Genomic DNA, 17,914 nt, shown 5'->3' with positions numbered 1-17,914 from the left:
TATATATATATATATATATGAATACAATTTACTGTGATGTTTGCAAAGAAGTAAGATAATGGCTTTCATTGCTGCATGCTCCCACTGTACTACTAGTATACACTGTATCAACCAGGCTAAATAGTAAGGGTCCTGGGAACAAAGCCCGTAGCTTTGTTTAGGGGGATCGTCTGGTCATTTTTCGGCGTTTTTCGCCCATCTTGCCGAAATCCAGTTTAATGAATTTTCAAGGAGCTTCATGGCCTCCAATTCTCCCCTGAAAATTTCAAGGTCCGAGGCCCGACCGTTATTTTATAGGTGCTAGCAGCCCTTTTCGATGTCGACCGAAATAATAAACACATAAATGGTAGTTATAATATAAACAAAAGGTCATTGGATCCACGAAAATGATCTATATATTCTTACATACCTTATATACACATTTATAAACCGCCCTCTACTTGTATATTGCTTTACACGGGAGTCTGAGTGTGAAAATTGGCTATGTGGCCCCGTAGTATTAAACACCGGATACGCGGGTACAAAGAGACATCAGATGTCTCACGGTCTGGTTGAGAACGGGACGCGTGTAGTGAATCGGAAATCAAATCTATATGAATTATAAACCTCAATCACTTAAACACGAAATAGACCAGTGGGCAGCCTGACGGCCCCCTTTTCCTTGTTTAAGGGGACCTTCTGGTGATTTTTCGGCGATTTTCGCCCCTCTTGCCGAAATTGACTTTACTGCTTTTTCAAGGAGTTTCTAGGCCCCCGGTTCTCCCCTGAAAATTTCAAGGCCCGACGGTTATTTTTTAGGTGGTAGCAGCGACTTTCGATGTCGACTGAAATATTACTTTTTTGATGTTAGCTTAGAAAATCGGCAATTGTGACGCAATGATTAGAGATAATAAAAAAAAAATGGGTTATTTTCTGAAAGCTTATCAAATTTCACATAAGATGAGACCAACCTTCTTTTTTTGCAATAATTAAAAAAACCCGACAAGCATACAAAAAACGATAATGAAGAAATTTTCCATACAATAACTAAACATATGTCATTCATATGAGCAAAACATTTCGAAAATGCAATCCTCCCCCCTCCCCATGGGGGGTAGTTTTGCCACATGTACGGGATCACCACCAAAATTTTATGGAATATTAATTAGGCTATGACAAACCTCAAATCTTTTCATAACTTATCGAGTTAGAAAAAAAAAATCCTGGATCCAAACCATGGTCCGCATCACCACCAAACTGCAATAAGCGTCTAAGTTAGGTTAAAACTCACCTTTGGTTAAAATCCTGTCAAAATGTGTTCATAACTTTTAGAAATATTAGAAAACACACACACAAAATAAACAATCAACAAACAAACAAAGAAACAAACGGAAGTAACAATATGGATAAACAAAAGGTTATGAGGTACACGAAAAAGATCTATATGTGCTCATATACCTTTTATACATACCTTCACATCACCATGTAATTGTTTTTCGTCTTTCCACAGGGTCTGAGAGTGAAAATTGGCTACGTGATCCCGCAGAGTTTTTCCGCAGATTTAAAAAGACGATTTTCATGGTCCAGGACGGCCCGGCCGCGCGGGGAAAAGTGTGCGTTTGGTACCCGTCCGACTGGAGAAAAAGTAATTCTTTCGACAAATATTATATGTTGTAAAACCCCATTAGAGCATCCATAATAGGTAAATGATAGATAATTATATCAAATATAAGTATTCTGTACATGATTTGTCATGTGAAATATAAACATAATAAAAAGAAATAAAGACCGGGATTATTAGGTCCTTCGCATTTTTACACATAGCACACGCATTTTCGGTCCGATTTTAACGTATTATGGCTCATTTTGTAGCTGAATAATAGTTCTATCACATGCTGCCATAAGGATTTGCAATATTTTCATGTTGTTCTTGTAAAAGTGACATTTGTTTTAAAAATTTCCTATTGCAGTGTTAAAATAGTCACCGGTAAATATTCACCCCACCTCAAAAAAGTAAGGTCAACTTCTGCATATAACAGTAGAAAGATAGTTCTATTCAGACATGAAATCAGAATGGCTGTATGTTTTTTTTGCTTTTGTTTTTTTTTGTTTTGATTTTTGAGAATTTTAAAAAAATTATCAATGTAGGCATATAGACCCCCAGATCACTGCCACCACTGGAATATACGTAAGATTTTGAGAAACCGTTACGTGCAGCAATTCTGATTTCTTGTTTGAATAGAACCATCTTTCTACTATTATATGCAGAAGCCAATTTTGAGGTTTACCTTATTTTATTTATTTATTTATTTTTTTTTTTTGGTGAATATTTTCCGGTGGCTATTTTAACACCCTAATAGGAGATTTTGAAAACATGTCATTTTTACAAGAACCACATGAAAATATTGCAAATCCTCATGGCAGCATGTAATAGAACTATTATTCAGCTACAAAATGAGCCATAATACTTTAAATTCAGACCAAAAATACTTGTGCTATGCATAAAAATGTGAAGGACCTAATAATCGCGATCTTTTTCCTTTTTATTATGTTTACATTTTACGTGACAAATCATGTACAGAATACTTGTATTTGATATAATTATCAATCATTTACCTATTATTGTTGCTGTAATGGGGTTTTATAACGTACAATATATGTCGAAAGAATTACTTTTTCTACAGTCGGACGGGTACCAAACGCACATTTTTCTCCGCGCGGCCGGGCCGTCCTGGACCATGAAAACCGTCTTTTTAAATCTGCGAAATAACTCTACGGGGTCACGTAGCTTATTTTCACTCTCAGACCCCGTGGACAGACGAAAAACAATTACATGTCGATATGAAGGTATGTATATAAGGTATATGAACACATATAGATCAGTGTCCACATGACTTCCAGTGAGACTGGTCCCGGGCTGGACATTCCAGCTCCTGCCTTCGAGGAGGTTAAAGTTCCTGCCGTCGAGGAGGTTAAAACTCCTGCCGTCGAGGAGGAGGTTAAAAGTCCTGCCGTCGAGTAGGAGGTTAAAGTTCCTGCCGTCGAGGAGGAGGTTAAAGTTCCTGACGTCGAGGAGGAGGTTTCAGCTACTACCTTCGAGGAGGAGGACGCAGCTCCTGCCGTCGAGGAGGAGGTAGCAGCTCCTGCCGTCGAGGAGGAGGTAGCAGCTCCTGCCGTCGAGGAGGAGGTAGCAGCTCCTGCCGTCGAGGAGGAGGTAGCAGCTCCTGCCGTCGAGGAGGAGGTAGCAGCTCCTGCCGTCGAGGAGGAAGTTCCAGCTCCTACCGTCGAGGAGGAGGTAGCAGCTCCTGCCGTCGAGGAGGAGCTAGCAGCTCCTTCGAGGAGGAGGTTCCAGCTCCTGCCGTCGAGGAGGTAGCAGCTCCTGCCGTCGAGGAGGAGGTTGCAGCTCCTGCCGTCGAGGAGGAGGTAGCAGCTCCTGCCGTCGAGGAGGAGGTTTCAGCTCCTGCCGTCGAGGAGGAGGTTCCAGCTCCTGCCGTCGAGGAGGAGGTTCCAGCTCCTGCCGTGGAGGAGGAGGTAGCAGCTGCTTCGAGGAGGAGGTTTCAGCTCCTGCCGTCGAGGAGGAGGTAGCAGCCCCTGCCGTCGAGGAGGAGATTTCAGCTCCTGCCGTCGAGGAGGAGGTAGCAGCTCCTGCCGTCGAGGAGTTTTCAGCTCCTGCCGTCGAGGAGGAGGTAGCAGCTCCTTCGAGGAGGAGGTTCCAGCTCCTGCTGTCGAGGAGATAGCAGCTCCTGTCGTGGAGGAGAAGGTAGCAGCTCCTTCGAGGAGGAGGTTTCAGCTCCTGCCGTCGAGGAGGTTTCAGCTCCTGCCGTCGAGGAGGAGGTAGCATCCACTGCCGTCGAGGAGGAGGTAGCAGCTCCTGCCGTCGAGGAGGATGTTTCAGCTCCTGCCGTCGAGGTAGAGGTAGTAATTGCTGACGTCGAGGAGGAGGTAGCAGCTCCTGCCGTCGAGGAGGAGGTTCCAGCTCCTGCCGTCGAGGAGGAGGTTTCAGCCTCTGCCGTCGAGGAGGTTCCAGCTCCTGCCGTCGAGGAGGAGGTAGCAGCTCCTGCCGTCGAGGAGGTAGCAGCTCCTGCCATCGAGGAGGTTTCAGCTCCTGCCGTCGAGGAGGAATTAAAGATCCTGCCGTCGAAGAGGAGGTTCCAGCTCCTGCCGTCGAGGAGGAGGTTAAAGTTCCTGCCGTCGAGGAGGAGGTTCCAGCTCCTGCCGTCGAGGAGGAGGTTTCAGCTCCTGCCGTCGAGGAGGAAGTTCCAGCTCCTGCCGTCGAGGAGGAAGTTCCAGCTCCTGCCGTCGAGGAGGAAGTTCCAGCTCCTGCCGTCGAGGAGGAGGTAGCAGCTCCGAGGAGGAGGTTTCAGCTTCTGCCGTCGAGGAGGAGGTAGCAGCTCCTTCGTGGAGGTTTCAGCTCCTGCCGTCGAGGAGGTTTCATCTCCTGCCGTCGAGGAGGAGGTAGCAGCTCCTGCCGTCGAGGAGGAGGTAGCAGCTCCTGCCGTCGAGAGGGAGGTAGCGGCTCCTGCCGTCGAGGAGGATGTTCCAGCTCCTGCCGTCGAGGAGGTTTCAGCCTCTGCCGTCGACGAGGTTCCAGCTCCTACCGTCGAGGAGGAGGTAGCAGCTCCTGCCACCGAGGAGGTTTCAGCTCCTGCCGTCAAGGAGGAGTTAAAGCTCCTGCCGTCGAGGAGGAGGTTCCAGCTCCTGCCGTCGAGGAGGAGGTTAAAGTTCCTGCCGTCGAGGAGGAGGTTACAGCTCCTGCCGTCGAGGAGGAGGTAGCAGCTCCTTCGAGGAGGAGGTTTCAGCTCCTTTCGTCGAGGAGGAGGTTTCAGCTCCTGCCGTCGAGGAGGTAGCAGTTCCTGCCGTCGAGGAGGTGGTTTCAGCTCTTGCCGTCGAGGAGGTAGCAGCTCCTTCGATTTTGCAGTTCTTGCCGTCGAGGAAGAGGTTTCAGCTCCTGCCGTCGAGGAGGCAGCAGCAGCTCCAGCCGTCGAGGAGGAGGTAGCAGCTCCTTCGAGGAGGAGGTGTCAGCTCCTGCCGTCGAGGAGGAGGTAGCAGCTCCTGCCGTCGAGGAGGAAGTTCCAGCTCCTGCCGTCGAGGAGGAGGTAGCAGCTCCTTCGAGGAGGAGGTTTCAGCTCCTGCCGTCGAGGAGGTTTCAGCTCCTGCCGTCGAGGAGAAGGTAGCAGCATCTGCCGTCGAGGAGGTGGTTTCAGCTCCTGCCGTCAAGGAAGTAGCTCCTTCGAGGAGCAGGTAGCAGCAGCTCCAGCCGTCGAGGAGGAGGTAGCAGCTCCTTCGAGGAGGAGGTTTCAGCTCCTGCCGTCGAGGAGGAGGTAGCAGCCCCTGCCGTCGAGGAGGAGATTTCAGCTCCTGCCGTCGAGGAGGAGGTAGCAGCTCCTTCGAGGAGGTTCCAGCTCCTGCTGTCGAGGAGGAGGTGGCAGCTCCTGTCGTGGAGGAGGAAATAGCAGCTCCTTCGAGGAGGAGGTTTCAGCTCCTGTCGTCGAGGAGGTATCAGCTCCTGCCGTCGAGGAGGTAGCAGCTCCTGCCGTCGAGGAGGTGGTTTCAGCTCCTGCCGTCGAGGAGGTAGCAGCTCCTTCGAAGAGGAGGGTTCAGTTCTTGCCGTCGAGGAGTAGGTTTCAGCTCCTGCCGTCGAGGAGGAGGTAGCAGCTCCTGCCGTCGAGGAGGAGGAGGTAGCAGCTCCTTCGAGGAGGTTTCAGCTCCTGCCGTCGAGGAGGTTTCAGCTCCTGCCGTCGAGGAGGAGGTAGCAGCTCCTGCCGTCGAGGAGGAGGTAGCAGCTCCTGCCGTCGAGGAGGAGGTAGCAGCTCCTTCGAGGAGGTTTCAGCTCCTGCCGTCGAGGAGGAGGTAGAAGCTCCTGCCGTCGAGGAGGTTCCTGCTCCTGCCGTCGAGGAGGAGGTAGCAGCTCCTGCCGTCGAGGAGGTAGCAGCTCCTGCCATCGAGGAGGTTTCAGATCCTACCGTTGAGGAGGAGTTAAAGATCCTGCCGTCGAGGAGGAGGTTCCAGCTCCTGCCGTCGAGGAGGAGGTTAAAGTTCCTGCCGTCGAGGAGGAGGTAGCAGCTCTTGCCGTCGAGGAGGAGGTTTCAGCTCCTGCCGTCGAGGAGGAAGTTCCAGCTCCTGCCGTCGAGGAGGAAGTTCCAGCTCCTGCCGTCGAGGAGGAGGTAGCAGCTCCGAGGAGGAGGTTTCAGCTCCTGCCGTCGAGGAGGAGGTAGCAGCTCCTTCGAGGAGGTTTCAGCTCCTGCCGTCGAGGAGGTTTCAGCTCCTGCCGTCGAGGAGGAGGTAGCAGCTCCTGCCGTCGAGGAGGAGGTAGCAGCTCCTGCCGTCGAGGAGGTAGCAGCTCCTGCCGTCGAGGAGGATGTTCCAGCTCCTGCCGTCGAGGAGGAGGTTTCAGCCTCTGCCGTCGAGGAGGTTCCAGCTCCTACTGTCGAGGAGGAGGTAGCAGCTCCTGCCATCGTGGAGGTTTCAGCTCCTGCCGTCAAGGAGGAGTTAAAGCTCCTGCCGTCGAGGAGGAGGTTCCAGCTCCTGCAGTCGAGGAGGAGGTTAAAGTTCCTGACGTCGAGGAAGAGGTAGCAGCTCCAGCCGTCGAGGAGGAGGTAGCAGCTCCTGCCGTCGAGGAGGATGTTCCAGCTCCTGCCATCGAGGAGGTTTCAGCTCCTGCCGTTGAGGAGTTAATGTTCCTGCCGTCGAGGAGGAGGTTCCAGCTCCTGCCGTCGAGGAGGAGGTTAAAGTTCCTGCCGTCGAGGAGGAGGTAGCAGCTCTTGCCGTCGAGGAGGAGGTTTCAGCTCCTGCCGTCGAGGAGGAAGTTCCAGCTCCTGCCGTCGAGGAGGAAGTTCCAGCTCCTGCCGTCGAGGAGGAAGTTCCAGCTCCTGCCGTCGAGGAGGAAGTTCCAGCTCCTGCCGTCGAGGAGGAGGTAGCAGCTCCGAGGAGGAGGTTTCAGCTCCTGCCGTCGAGGAGGAGGTAGCAGCTCCTTCGAGGAGGTTTCAGCTCCTACCGTCGAGGAGGTTTCAGCTCCTGCCGTCGAGGAGGAGGTAGCAGCTCCTGCCGTCGAGGAGGAGGTAGCAGCTCCTGCCGTCGAGGGGGAGGTAGCAGCTCCTGCCGTCGAGGAGGATGTTCCAGCTCCTGCCGTCGAGGAGGAGGTTTCAGCCTCTGCCGTCGAGGAGGTTCCAGCTCCTACTGTCGAGGAGGAGGTAGCAGCTCCTGCCACCGAGGAGGTTTCAGCTCCTGCCGTCAAGGAGGAGTTAAAGCTCCTGCCGTCGAGGAGGAGGTTCCAGCTCCTGCCGTCGAGGAGGAGGTTAAATTTCCTGCCGTCGAGGAGGAGGTTAAAGCTCCTGCCGTCGAGGAGGAGGTTGAAGCTCCTGCCGTCGAGGAGGTTAAGACTCCTAATGTCGAGGAGGAAGTACCACCTTCTGTAGTTGAGGAGGAAGTTTAAGATCCTGCCGTCGAGGAGGAGATTAAAGCTCCTGCCGTCGAGGAGGAGATTAAATCTCCTGCCGTCGAGGAGGTGAAATCTCCTGCCGTCGAGGAGGAGATTAAAGCTCCTGCCGTCGAGGAGGAGATTAAAACTCCTGCCGTCGAAGAGGAAGTTAAAGCTCATGCCGTCGAGGAGATTAAGACCCCTGCCGTCGAGGAGGAAGTACCAGCTCTTGCCGTCGAGGAGGAGGATTCAGCTCCTGCCGTCGAGGAGGAGCTTAAAACTTCTGCCATCGAGGAGGAGGTTAGATTTCCTACCGTCGAGGAGGTTAAGTCTCCTGCCGTCGAGGAAGTTAAAGCTCCTGCCGTCGAGGAGGTTAAGACTCCTGACGTCGAGGAGGAAGTACGAGCTCTTGTCGTCGAGGAGGAGGGTTCACCTCCTGTAGACGAGGAGGGTTCACCTCCTGTAGTCGAGGAGGAGGGTTCACCTCATGTAGTCGAGGAGGTTCCAGCTCCTGCCGTCGAGGAGGAGGTTTCACCTCCTGTAGTCGAGGAGGTTTCAGCTCCTACCGTCTAGGAGGTTAAATCTTCTGCCGTCGAGGAGGAGGTTAAACTCCTACCGTCGAGGAGGAAGTTCCAACTCCAGCCTTCGTGGAGGAGGTTCCAGCTCCTGCCGTCGAAGAGGAGTTTAAAGCTCCTGCCGTCGGGGAGGTACCAGCTCCTGCCGTCGAGGAGGAGGTAGCAGCTCCTGCCGTCGAGGAGGAGGTTAAAGCTCCTACCGTCGAGGAGGAAGTTCCAGCTCCTGCCGTCGAGGAGGAAGTTCCAGCTCCTACCGTCGAGGAGGAGGTTAAAGTTCCTGCCGTCGAGAAGGAGGTAGCAGCTCCTGCCGTCGAGGAGGAGCTTAAAGTTCCTGCCGTCGAGGAGGAGGTTAAGACTCCTGCCGTCGAGAAGTTAAAGCTCCTGCCGTCGAGAAGGTAGCAGCTCCTGCCGTCGAGGAGGATGTACGAGCTCTTGTCGTCGAGGAGGAGGGTTTACCTCCTTTAGTCGAGGAGGGTTCACCTCCTGTAGTCGAGGAGGTTAAATCTCCTGCCGTCGAGGAGGAGGTTAAAGCTCCTGCCGTCGAGGAGGAAATTCCAACTCCTGCCTTCGTGGAGGAGGTTCCAGCTCCTGCCGTCGAGGAGAAGTTTAAAGCGATTGCCGTCGAGGAGGAGGTTTCAGGTCCTTCCGTCGAGGAGGTTAAAGCTCCTGCCGTCGAGGAGGAGGTTAAAGCTCCTGCCGTCGAGGAGGATGTTAAAGCTCCTGCCGTTGAGGAAGTTCCAGCTCCTGCCGTCGAGGAGGAAGTTCCAGCTCCTGCCGTCGAGGAGGTGGTTTCAGCTCCTGCCGTCGAGGAGGTAGCAGCTCCTTCGAGGAGGAGGTTTCAGGTCTTGCCGTCGAGGAGGAGGTTTCAGCTCCTGCCGTCGAAGAGGAGGTAGGAGCTCCTGCCGTCGAGGAGGAGGTTGCAGCTCTTGCCGTCGAGGAGGAGATTTCAGCTCCTGCCGTCGAGGAGGAGGTAGCAGCTCCTGCCGTCGAGGAGGAGGTAGCAGCTCCTGCCGTCGAGGAGGAGGTTAAAGTTCCTGCCGTCGAGGAAGAGGTAGCAGCTCCTGCCGTCGAGGAGGAGGTAGCAGCTCCTGCCGTCGAGGAGGAGGTAGCAGCTCCTGCCGTCGAGGAGGAGGTTAAAGCTCCTGCCGTCAAGGAGAAGGTTAAGACTCCTGACATCGAGGAGGAAGTACTAACTCTTGTCGTCGAGGAGGAGGGTTCACCTCCTGTAGTCGAGGAGGAAGTTTCAGCTCCTGCCGTCGAGGAGGAGGTTAAAGCTCCTACCCTCGAGGAGGAGGTTAAAGCTCCTGCCGTCGAGGAAGAGGTTAAAGCTCCTACCCTCGAGGAGGAGGTTAAAGCTCCTGCCGTCGAGGAGGTTAATACTCTTGCCGTCGAGGAGGTTAAATCTCCTGCCGTCGAGGAGAAGTTTAAAGCTCCTGCCGTCGAGGAGGAGATTAATGCTCCTGCCGTCGAGGAGGAGGTTAAAGCTCCTGCCGTCGAGGAGGAGGTAGCAGCTCCTGCCGTCGAGGAGGAGATTAAAGCTCCTGCCGTCGAGGAGGAGATTAAAGCACCTGCCGTCGAGGAGGAGATTAAAGCTCCTGCCGTCGAGGAGGAGGTTAAAGCTCATGCCGACGAGGAGGAGGTTAAAGCTCATGCCGTCGAGGAGATTAAGACCCCTGCCGTCGAGAAGGAAGTACCAGCTCTTGCCGTCGAGGAGGAGGTAGCAGCTCCTGCCGTCGAGGAGGAAGTAGCAGCTCCTGCCGTCGAGGATGAAGTTAAAGCTCCTGCCGTCAAGGAGAAGGTTAAGACTCCTGACGTCGAGGAGGAAGTACCAGCTCTTGTCGTCGAGGAGGAGGGTTCACCTGTAGTCGAGGAGGTTTCAGCTCCTGCCGTCGAGGAGATTAATACTCCTTCCGTCGAGGAGGTTAAATCTCCTGCCGTCGAGAAGGAGATTAAAGCTCCTGCCGTCGAGGAGGAGGTTAAAGCTGCTGCCGTCGAGGAGGAAGTACCACCTCCTTTCGTTGAGGAGGTTTAAGATCCTGCCGTCGAGGAGGAGATTAAAGCTCCTGCCGTCGAGGAGGAGATTAAATCTCTTGCCGTCGAGGAGGTGAAATCTGCCGTCGAGGAGGAGATTAAAGCTCCTGCCGTCGAGGAGGAGATTAAAGCTCCTGCCGTCGAAGAGGAAGTTAAAGCTCATGCCGTCGAGGAGATTAAGACCCCTGCCGTCGAGGAGGAAGTACCAGCTCTTGCCGTCGAGGAGGAGGATTCAGCTCCTGCCGTCGAGGAGAAGCTTAAAGCTTCTGCCATCGAGGAGGAGGTTAGATTTCCTACCGTCGAGGAGGTTAAGTCTCCTGCCGTCGAGGAAGTTAAAGCTCCTGACGTCGAGGAGGAAGTCGAGGAAGGTAGCAGCTCCTGCCACTCCTGACGTCGAGGATGAAGTACGAGCTCTTGTCGTCGAGGAGGAGGGTTCACCTCCTGTAGTCGAGGAGGAGGGTTCACCTCCTGTAGACGAGGAGGATGGTTCACCTCCTGTAGTCGAGGAGGAGGGTTCACCTCATGTAGTCGAGGAGGTTCCAGCTCCTGCCGTCGAGGAGGAGGTTTCACCTCCTGTAGTCGAGGAGGTTTCAGCTCCTACCGTCTAGGAGGTTAAATCTCCTGCCGTCGAGGAGGAAGTTCCAACTCCTGCCTTCGTGGAGGAGGTTCCAGCTCCTGCCGTCGAAGAGGAGTTTAAAGCTCCTGCCGTTGGGGAGGTTCCAGTTCCTGCCGTCGAGGAGGAGGTAGCAGCTCCTGCCGTCGAGGAGGAGGTTAAAGCTCCTGCCGTCGAGGAAGAAGTTCCAGCTCCTGCCGTCGAGGAGGAAGTTCCAGCTCCTACCGTCGAGGAGGAGGTTAAAGTTCCTGCCGTCGAGGAGGAGGTAGCAGCTCCTGCCGTCGAGGAGAAGGTAGCAGCTCCTGCCGTCGAGGAGGAGCTTAAAGTTCCTGCCGTCGAGGAGGAGGTTAAGACTCCTGCCGTCGAGGAGGTTAAAGCTCCTGCCGTCGAGGAGGAGGTTAAAGCTCCTGCCGTCGAGGAGGAGGTTAAAGCTCCTGCCGTTGAGGAGGAAGTTCCAGCTCCTGCCGTCGAGGAGGTGGTTTCAGCTCCTGCCGTCGAGGAGGTAGCAGCTCCTTCGAGGAGGTTTCAGGTCTTGCCGTCGAGGAGGAGGTTTCAGCTCCTGCCGTCGAAGAGGAGGTAGGTGCTCCTGCCGTCGAGGAGGAGGTTTCAGCTCTTTCCGTCGAGGAGGAGATTTCAGCTCCTGCCGTCGAAGAGGAGGTAGCAGCTCCTGCCGTCGAGGAGGAGGTAGCAGCTTCTGCCGTCGAGGAGGAGGTAGCAGCTCCTGCCGTCGAGGAGGAGGTTAAAGTTCCTGCCGTCGAGGAAGAGGTTAAAGCTCCTGCCGTCGAGGAGGAGATTCCAGCTCCTGCCGTCAAGGAGGAGGTAGCAGCTCCTGCCGTCGAGGAGGAGGTAGTAGCTCCTGCCGTCGAGGAGGAGGTTAAAGCTCCTGCCGTCAAGGAGAAGGTTAAGACTCCTGACGTCGAGGAGGAAGTACTAGCTCTTGTCGTCGAGGAGGAGGGTTCACCTCGTGTTGTCGAGGAGGAGAGTTCACCTCCTGTAGTCGAGTTTAAAGCTCCTGCCGTCGAGGAGGAGATTAAAGCTCCTGCCGTCGAGGAGGAGATTAAAGCACCTGCCGTCGAGGAGGTTAATACTCTTGCCGTCGAGGAGGTTAAATCTCCTGCCGTCGAGGAGGAGTTTAAAGCTCCTGCCGTCGAGGAGGAGATTAAAGCTCCTGCCGTCGAGGAGGTTAAAGCTCATGCCGTCGAGGAGGTTAAATCTCCTGCCGTCGAGGAGGAGATTAAAGCTCCTGCCGTCGATGAGGAGATTAAAGCTCCTGCCGTCGAGGAGGAGATTAAAGCTTCTGCCATCGAGGAGGAGCTTAAAGTTCCTGCCGTCGAGGAGGAGGTAGCAGCTCCTGCCGTCGAGGAGGAGGTAGCAGCTTCTGCCGTCGAGTAGGAGGTAGCAGCTCCTGCCGTCGAGGAGGAGGTTAAAGTTCCTGCCGTCGAGGAAGAGGTTGCAGCTTCTGCCGTCGAGGAGGTAGCAGCTCCTGCCGTCGAGGAGGAGGTAGTAGCTCCTGCCGTCGAGGAGGTTCCAGCTCCTGCCGTCGAGGAGGTTCCAGCTCCTGCCGTCGAGGAGAAGGTAGCAGCTCCTGCCGTCGAGGAGGAGGTAGCAGCTCCTTCGAGGAGGTTTCAGCTCCTGCCGTCGAGGAGGAGGTTCCAGCTCCTGCCGTCGAGGAGGAGGTTCCAGCTCCTGCCGTCGAGGAGGAGGTTCCAGCTCCTGCCGTCGAGGAGGAGGTTCCAGCTCCTGCCGTCGAGGAGGAGGTTCCAGCTCCTGCCGTCGAGGAGGAGGTTCCAGCTCCTGCCGTCGAGGAGGAGGTAAAAGCTCCTGCCGTCGAGGAGGTAGCAGCTCCTGCCGTCGAGGAGGAGGTTTCAGCTCCTGCCGTCGAGGAAGAGGTAGTAGCTGCTGACGTCGAGGAGGAGGTAGCAGCTCCTGCCGTCGAGGAGGAGGTAGCAGCTCCTTCGAGGAAGAGGTTAAAGCTCCTGTCGTCGAGGAGAAGGTAGCAGCTCCTGCCGTCGAGGAGGAAGATCCAGCTCCTGCCGTCGAGGAGGAGGTAGCAGCTCCTTCGAGGAAGAGGTTAAAGCTCCTGTCGTCGAGGAGAAGGTAGCAGCTCCTGCCGTCGAGGAGGAAGATCCAGCTCCTGCCGTCGAGGAGGTGGTTTCAGCTCTTGCCGTCCAGGAGGTTTCAGTTCTTGCCGTCGCGGAGGTTTCAGCTCCTGCCTTCGAGGAGGAGGTAGCAGCTCCATCCGTCGAGGAGGAGGTAGCAGCTCCATCCGTCGAGGAGGTGTCAGCTCCTGCTGTCGAGGAAGAGTTTCCAGCTCCTGCCGTCGAGGAGGAGGTTTCAGCTCCTGCCGTCGAGGAGGAGGTTCCAGCTCCTGCCGTCGAGGAGGAGGTAGCAGCTCCTGCCGTCGAGGAGGAGGTTCCAGCTCCTGCCGTCGAGGAGGAGGTAGCAGCTCCTGCCGTCGAGGAGGAGGTAGCAGCTCCTGCCGTCGAGGAGGAGGTTAAAGCTCCTGCCGTCAAGGAGAAGGTTTCAGCTCCTGCTGTCGAGGAGGAAGTACCACCTGTAGTTGAGGAGGAGGTTTAAGCTCCTGCTGTCGAGAAGGTTTCAGCTCCTGCCGTCGAGGAGGTTAAAGCTCCTGCCGTCGAGGAGGAGGTTAAAGCTCATGCCGTCGAGGAGGAGCTAAAAGCTTCTGCCATCGTGGAGGAGCTTAAAGCTTCTGCCATCGAGGAGGAGCTTATAGTTCCTGCCGTCGAGGAGGAGGTAGCAGCTCCTGCCGTCGAGGAGGAGGTAGCAGCTCCTGCCGTCGAGGAGGAGGTAGCAGCTCCTTCGAGGAGGAGGTTTCAGCTCCTGCCGTCGAGGAGGTTTCAGCTCCTGCCGTCGAGGAGGAGGTAGCAGCCCCTGCCGTCGAGGAAGAGGTAGTAATTGCTGACGTCAAGGAGGAGGTGGCAGCTCCTGCCGTCGAGGAGGAGGTTCCAGCTCCTGCCGTCGAGGAGGTTTCAGCTCCTGCCGTGGAGGAGGAGGTTTCAGCTCCTGCTGTCGAAGAGGAGGTTAAAGCTCCTGCCGTCGAGTAGGTTAAGACTCCTGACGTCGAGGAGGTTTCAGCTCCTGCTGTCGAGGAGGAGGTTAAAGCTCCTGCCGTCGAGGAGGAGGTTTCAGCTCCTGCTGTCGAGGAGGAGGTTAAAGCTCCTGCCGTCGAGGAGGTTAAAACTGACGTCGAGGAGGAAGTACCACCTTCTATAGACGAGGAGGTTTCAGCTTCTGCTGTCGAGGAGGTTAAGACTCCTGCCGTCGAAGAAGGTTCACCTCCTGTAGTCGAGGAGGGGGTTTCAGCTCCTCCTGTCGAGGAGAAGGCTTCAGCTTCGAGGAGGAGGTTTCAGCTCCTACCGTCGAGGAGTAGGTTAAAGCTCCTGCCGTCAAGATGGTTAAGACTCCTGCCGTCGAGGAGGAAGTACCAGCTCTTTCCGTCGAGGAGGGTTCAGTTCCTGCCGTCGAGGAGGAGGTTAACGCTGCTGCCGTCGAGGATGAGGTTAAAGCTCCTGCCGTCGAGTAGGAGGGTAAATCTCCTACCGTCGAGGAGGAGGTTAAAGCTCCTAACGTCCAGGAGGAAGTACCACCTCCTGTAGTTGAGGAGGAGGTTTAAGCTCCTGCTGTCGAGGAGGTTTCAGATCCTACCGTCGAGGAGGAGGTTATAGCTCCTGCCGTCGAGGAGGAGGTTTCAGCTCCTGCCGTCGAGGAGGAGGTTTCAGCACCTGCCGTCGGGGAGGTTAAATCTCCTGCCATCGAGGAGGAGATTAAAGCTCCTGCCGTCGAGGAGGATGTTAAAGCTCGTACCGTAGAGGAGGAGATTAAAGCTCCTGCCGTCGAGGAGGATGTTAAAGCTCGTACCGTCAAGGAGGTCAAGACTCCTGCCGTCGAGGAGGAAGTACCAGCTCTTGCCGTCGAGGAGGAGGGTTCAGCTCCTGCTGTCGAGTAGAAGCTTAAAGCTCCTGCCATCGAGGAGGAGGTTTCAGCTCCTGCCGTCGAGGAGGTTAAATCTTCTGCCGTCGAGGAGGAGGTTAAAGCTCCTTCCATCGAGGAGGAGGTTAAAGCTCCTGCCGTCAAGGATAAGGTTAAGACTCCTGCCGTCGAGGAGGAAGTACCAGCTCTTGCCGTCGAGGAGGAGGGTACAGCTCCTGTAGTCGAGGAGGAGGTTAAAGCTGCTGCCGTCGAGGATGAGGTTAAAGCTCCTGCCGTCGAGGAGGAGGGTAAAACTCCTGCCGTCGAGGAGGTTAAGACTCCTAACGTCGAGGAGGAAGTACCACCTCCTGTAGTTGAGGAGAAGGTTTCAACTCTTGCTGTCGAGAAGGTTTCAGCTCCTGTCGTCGAGGAGGAGCTTAAAGCTTCTTCCGTCGAGGAGGAGCTTAAAGCTCTTGCCGTCGAGGAGGTTAAAGCTCCTGCCGTCGAGGAGGTTAAAGCTCCTGCCGTCGAGGAGGAGATTAAAGCTCCTGCCGTCGAGGAGATTAAAGCTCCTGCCGTCGAGGAGCAGATTAAAGCTCTTGCCGTCGAGGAGGAGGTTAAAGCTCATGCCGTCGAGGAGGAGGTTAAAGCTCCTGTCGTCGAGGAGGAGGTTAAAGCTCCTGCCGTCGAGGAGGAGATTAAAGCTCTTGCCGTCGAGGAGGAGGTTAAAGCTCCTGCCGTCGAGGAGGTTAAAGCTCCTGCCGTCGAGGAGGAGGTTAAAGCTCCTGTCGTCGAGGAGGAGGTTAAAGCTCCTGCGGTCGAGGAGGAGATTAAAGCTCCTGCCGTCGAGGAGGAGATTAAAGCTCTTGCCGTCGAGGAGGAGGTTAAAGCTCCTGCCGTCGAGGAGGAGATTAAAGCTCTTGCCGTCGAGGAGGAGGTTAAAGCTCCTGCCGTCGAGGAGGAGGTTAAAGCTCCTGCCGTCGAGGAGGAGATTAAAGCTCCTGCCGTCGAGGAGGAGATTAAAGCTCCTGCCGTCGAGGAGGAGGTTAAAGCTCCTGCCGTCGAGGAGGAGGTTAAAGCTCCTGCCGTCGAGGAGGAGATTAAAGCTCCTGCCGTCGAGGAGATTAAAACTCCTGCCGTCGAGGAGGAAGTACCAGCTCTTGCCGTCGAGGAGGAGGGTTCATCTCTTGCCGTTGAGGAGCTTAAAGCTCCTGCCATCGAGGAGGAGCTTAAAGTTTCTGCCGTCGAGGAGGAGGTTAAGACTCCTGCCGTCGAGGAGGTTAAAGCTCCTGCCGTCGAGGAGATTAAAGCTCCTGCCGTCAAGGAGAAGGTTAAGACTCCTGCCGTCGAGGAGGTTAAGACTCCTGACGTCGAGGAGGAGGTTAAAGCTCCTGCCGTCGACGAGGTTAAAACCCCTGCCGTCGAGGAGGTTAAAGATCCTGCCGTCGAGGAGATTAAAGCTGCCGTCAAGGAGAAGGTTAAGACTCCTGACGTCGAGGAGGAAATACCACCTCCTGCTGTCGAGGAGAAAGTTAAAGCTCCTGCCGTCGAGGAGGAGGTTAAAGCTCCTGCCGTCGAGGAGGTTAAGACTCCTGACTTCGAGGAGGTTAAAGATCCTGCCGTCGAGGAGGAGGTTAAAGTTCCTGCTGTCGAGGAGGTTAAAGCTGCTGCCGTCGAGGATGAGGTTAAAGCTCCTGCCGTCGAGGAGGAGGTTTCAGCTCATGCCGTCGAGGAGGAGATTAAAGCTCCTGCCGTCGAGGAGGTTAAAGTTCCTGCCCTCGAGGAGGAGGTACCATCTGCCATCGAGGAGGATGTACCAATTCCTGCCGTCGAGGAGATTAAAACTCCTGTCGTCGAGGAGGATGTACCAGCTCTTTCCGTCGAGGAGGTTTCAGCTCCTGCCTTCGTGGAGGTTTCAGTTCCTGCCGTTGAGGAAGATAAGACTCCTGCCGTCGATGAGGAGGTTTCAGCTTCTGCCGTCGAGGGGGAAGTTTCAGCTTCTGCCGTCGAGGAGGAGGTTTCAGCTCCTGCCGTCGAGGAGGAGGTTTCGGCTCTTGCCGTCGAGGAGGAGGTTTCGGCTCTTGCCGTTGAGGAGGTACCAACTGCCGTCGAGGAGAAAGCTCCAGGGGGAGGCATCACCTCCTTCCCTTCGAGGAGGTTTCAGCTCCTGCCGTCGTGGGGGTTAAAACTCCTGCCGTCGAGGAGGAGGTTAAAGCTCCTGCCGTCGAGGAGGTTAAAACCCCTGCCGTCGAGGAGGTCCTACTCCTGCCTTCGAGGAGGAGGGTCCATCTCCTGCCGTCGAGGAGGAGGTACCATCTCCTGTCGTCGAGGAGGTAGCAGCTCCTCCAGGAGGAGGATTCAGCTATTGGCCGTCGAGGAGGTACCAGCTCCATCCGACGAGGAGGAAGCTCCATGGGGAAGTTCCACCTGCTGTCGAGGAGGTACCATCTGCCGTCGAGGTTTCAGCTCCTGCCGTCGAGAAGTTTAAAGCTCCTGCCATCGAGGAGGTACTAACTACTGCCGTCGAGGAGGAAGCTCCAAGGGGAGGTTCCCCCTCCTGTCGTCGAGGAAGTTCCAGCTCCTTCCGTCGAGGAGGAAGGTCGAGCTCCTTCCGTCGAGGAGGTACCAGCTCCTGCCGTTGAGGAGGTTTCAGCTCCTGCCGTCAAGGAGATTTCAGCTCCTGCCGTCAAGGAGAAGGTATCAGCTCCTGCCGTCGAGGAGGTTAAAGCTCTTGCCGTCAAGGAGGAGGTATCAGCTCCTGCCGTCGAGAAGGAGGTTAAAGCTCTTTCTGTCGAGGAGGATGTTCCAGTGGGAGGTTCCTGCTACTGCCGTCGAGGAGGTTAAAGCTCTTACCCTCTAGTTTGGGTTTCCATGATGAATTTACCTATATACTGTAAATGAAGGTTTACAACAAACTTTGATGATATAAAAAGGTTTAGCCAGTAAAAAGAAAAAAATGCTATAACCTTGAAAATTATATGAAGCCTCCATTATTATACAGATGCTTTAATTTACCTTATTGCCCTTATTAAATCTATTTAGATACTGAAGATCTTACTTCCAATGTAAAGTCATGTTAGAAGTTTTAGCTGTCCCTCTTCACAGAAATTAAACTACATTATCCCATTTTTAAACTACATTATCCCATTTAAAGTCTGGCACTCAAAAACTCATCACCGTAGATTTTAAGTAATAGTGGTAATGACATAAAAATGACAGAACGTAAGTCCAGAAAATCATCTTGGTTTATTTCAAGTTGCTTCGATAGTTGGAATACTGGAAATCACTGATGCAAATGAAAGGGGAACCGAAATCACGCGCAGGGACACGCAGAAATTCTCTCTAGGGTGAAACGGAAATAGTTTCACA

At 54.6% G+C, this 17,914-nt stretch overlaps 1 protein-coding gene across 1 annotated transcript; it reads left to right on the top strand.

Annotated features, from left to right (window-relative positions):
• Positions 1 to 2,869: 2,869 nt before the first annotated feature.
• On the top strand, positions 2,870 to 17,389 carry LOC138859692 (titin homolog). Its single transcript, XM_070115523.1, has 26 exons — positions 2,870 to 2,984; positions 3,740 to 3,975; positions 4,435 to 4,694; positions 5,382 to 5,596; positions 6,364 to 6,703; positions 7,150 to 7,390; positions 7,430 to 7,936; positions 8,023 to 8,319; positions 8,367 to 8,681; positions 9,050 to 9,367; positions 9,527 to 9,973; positions 10,022 to 10,370; positions 10,408 to 10,577; positions 10,611 to 10,907; positions 10,986 to 11,144; positions 11,435 to 11,677; positions 11,798 to 11,983; positions 12,451 to 12,558; positions 12,713 to 12,973; positions 13,211 to 13,396; positions 13,681 to 13,917; positions 14,007 to 14,135; positions 14,268 to 14,573; positions 14,610 to 15,215; positions 15,669 to 16,986; positions 17,118 to 17,389. Exons 1-26 carry the CDS (start codon positions 2,870 to 2,872, stop codon positions 17,387 to 17,389), a joined length of 8,118 nt encoding a protein of 2,705 aa, XP_069971624.1.
• Positions 17,390 to 17,914: the final 525 nt, after the last annotated feature.

Source organism: Penaeus vannamei, chromosome 3, assembly GCF_042767895.1.
Source record: "Penaeus vannamei isolate JL-2024 chromosome 3, ASM4276789v1, whole genome shotgun sequence".
Lineage (NCBI taxonomy): Eukaryota > Metazoa > Arthropoda > Malacostraca > Decapoda > Penaeidae > Penaeus > Penaeus vannamei.
Note: the sequence above shows the minus strand (reverse complement) of the source record. Positions and strands in the feature narration are given on the sequence as shown.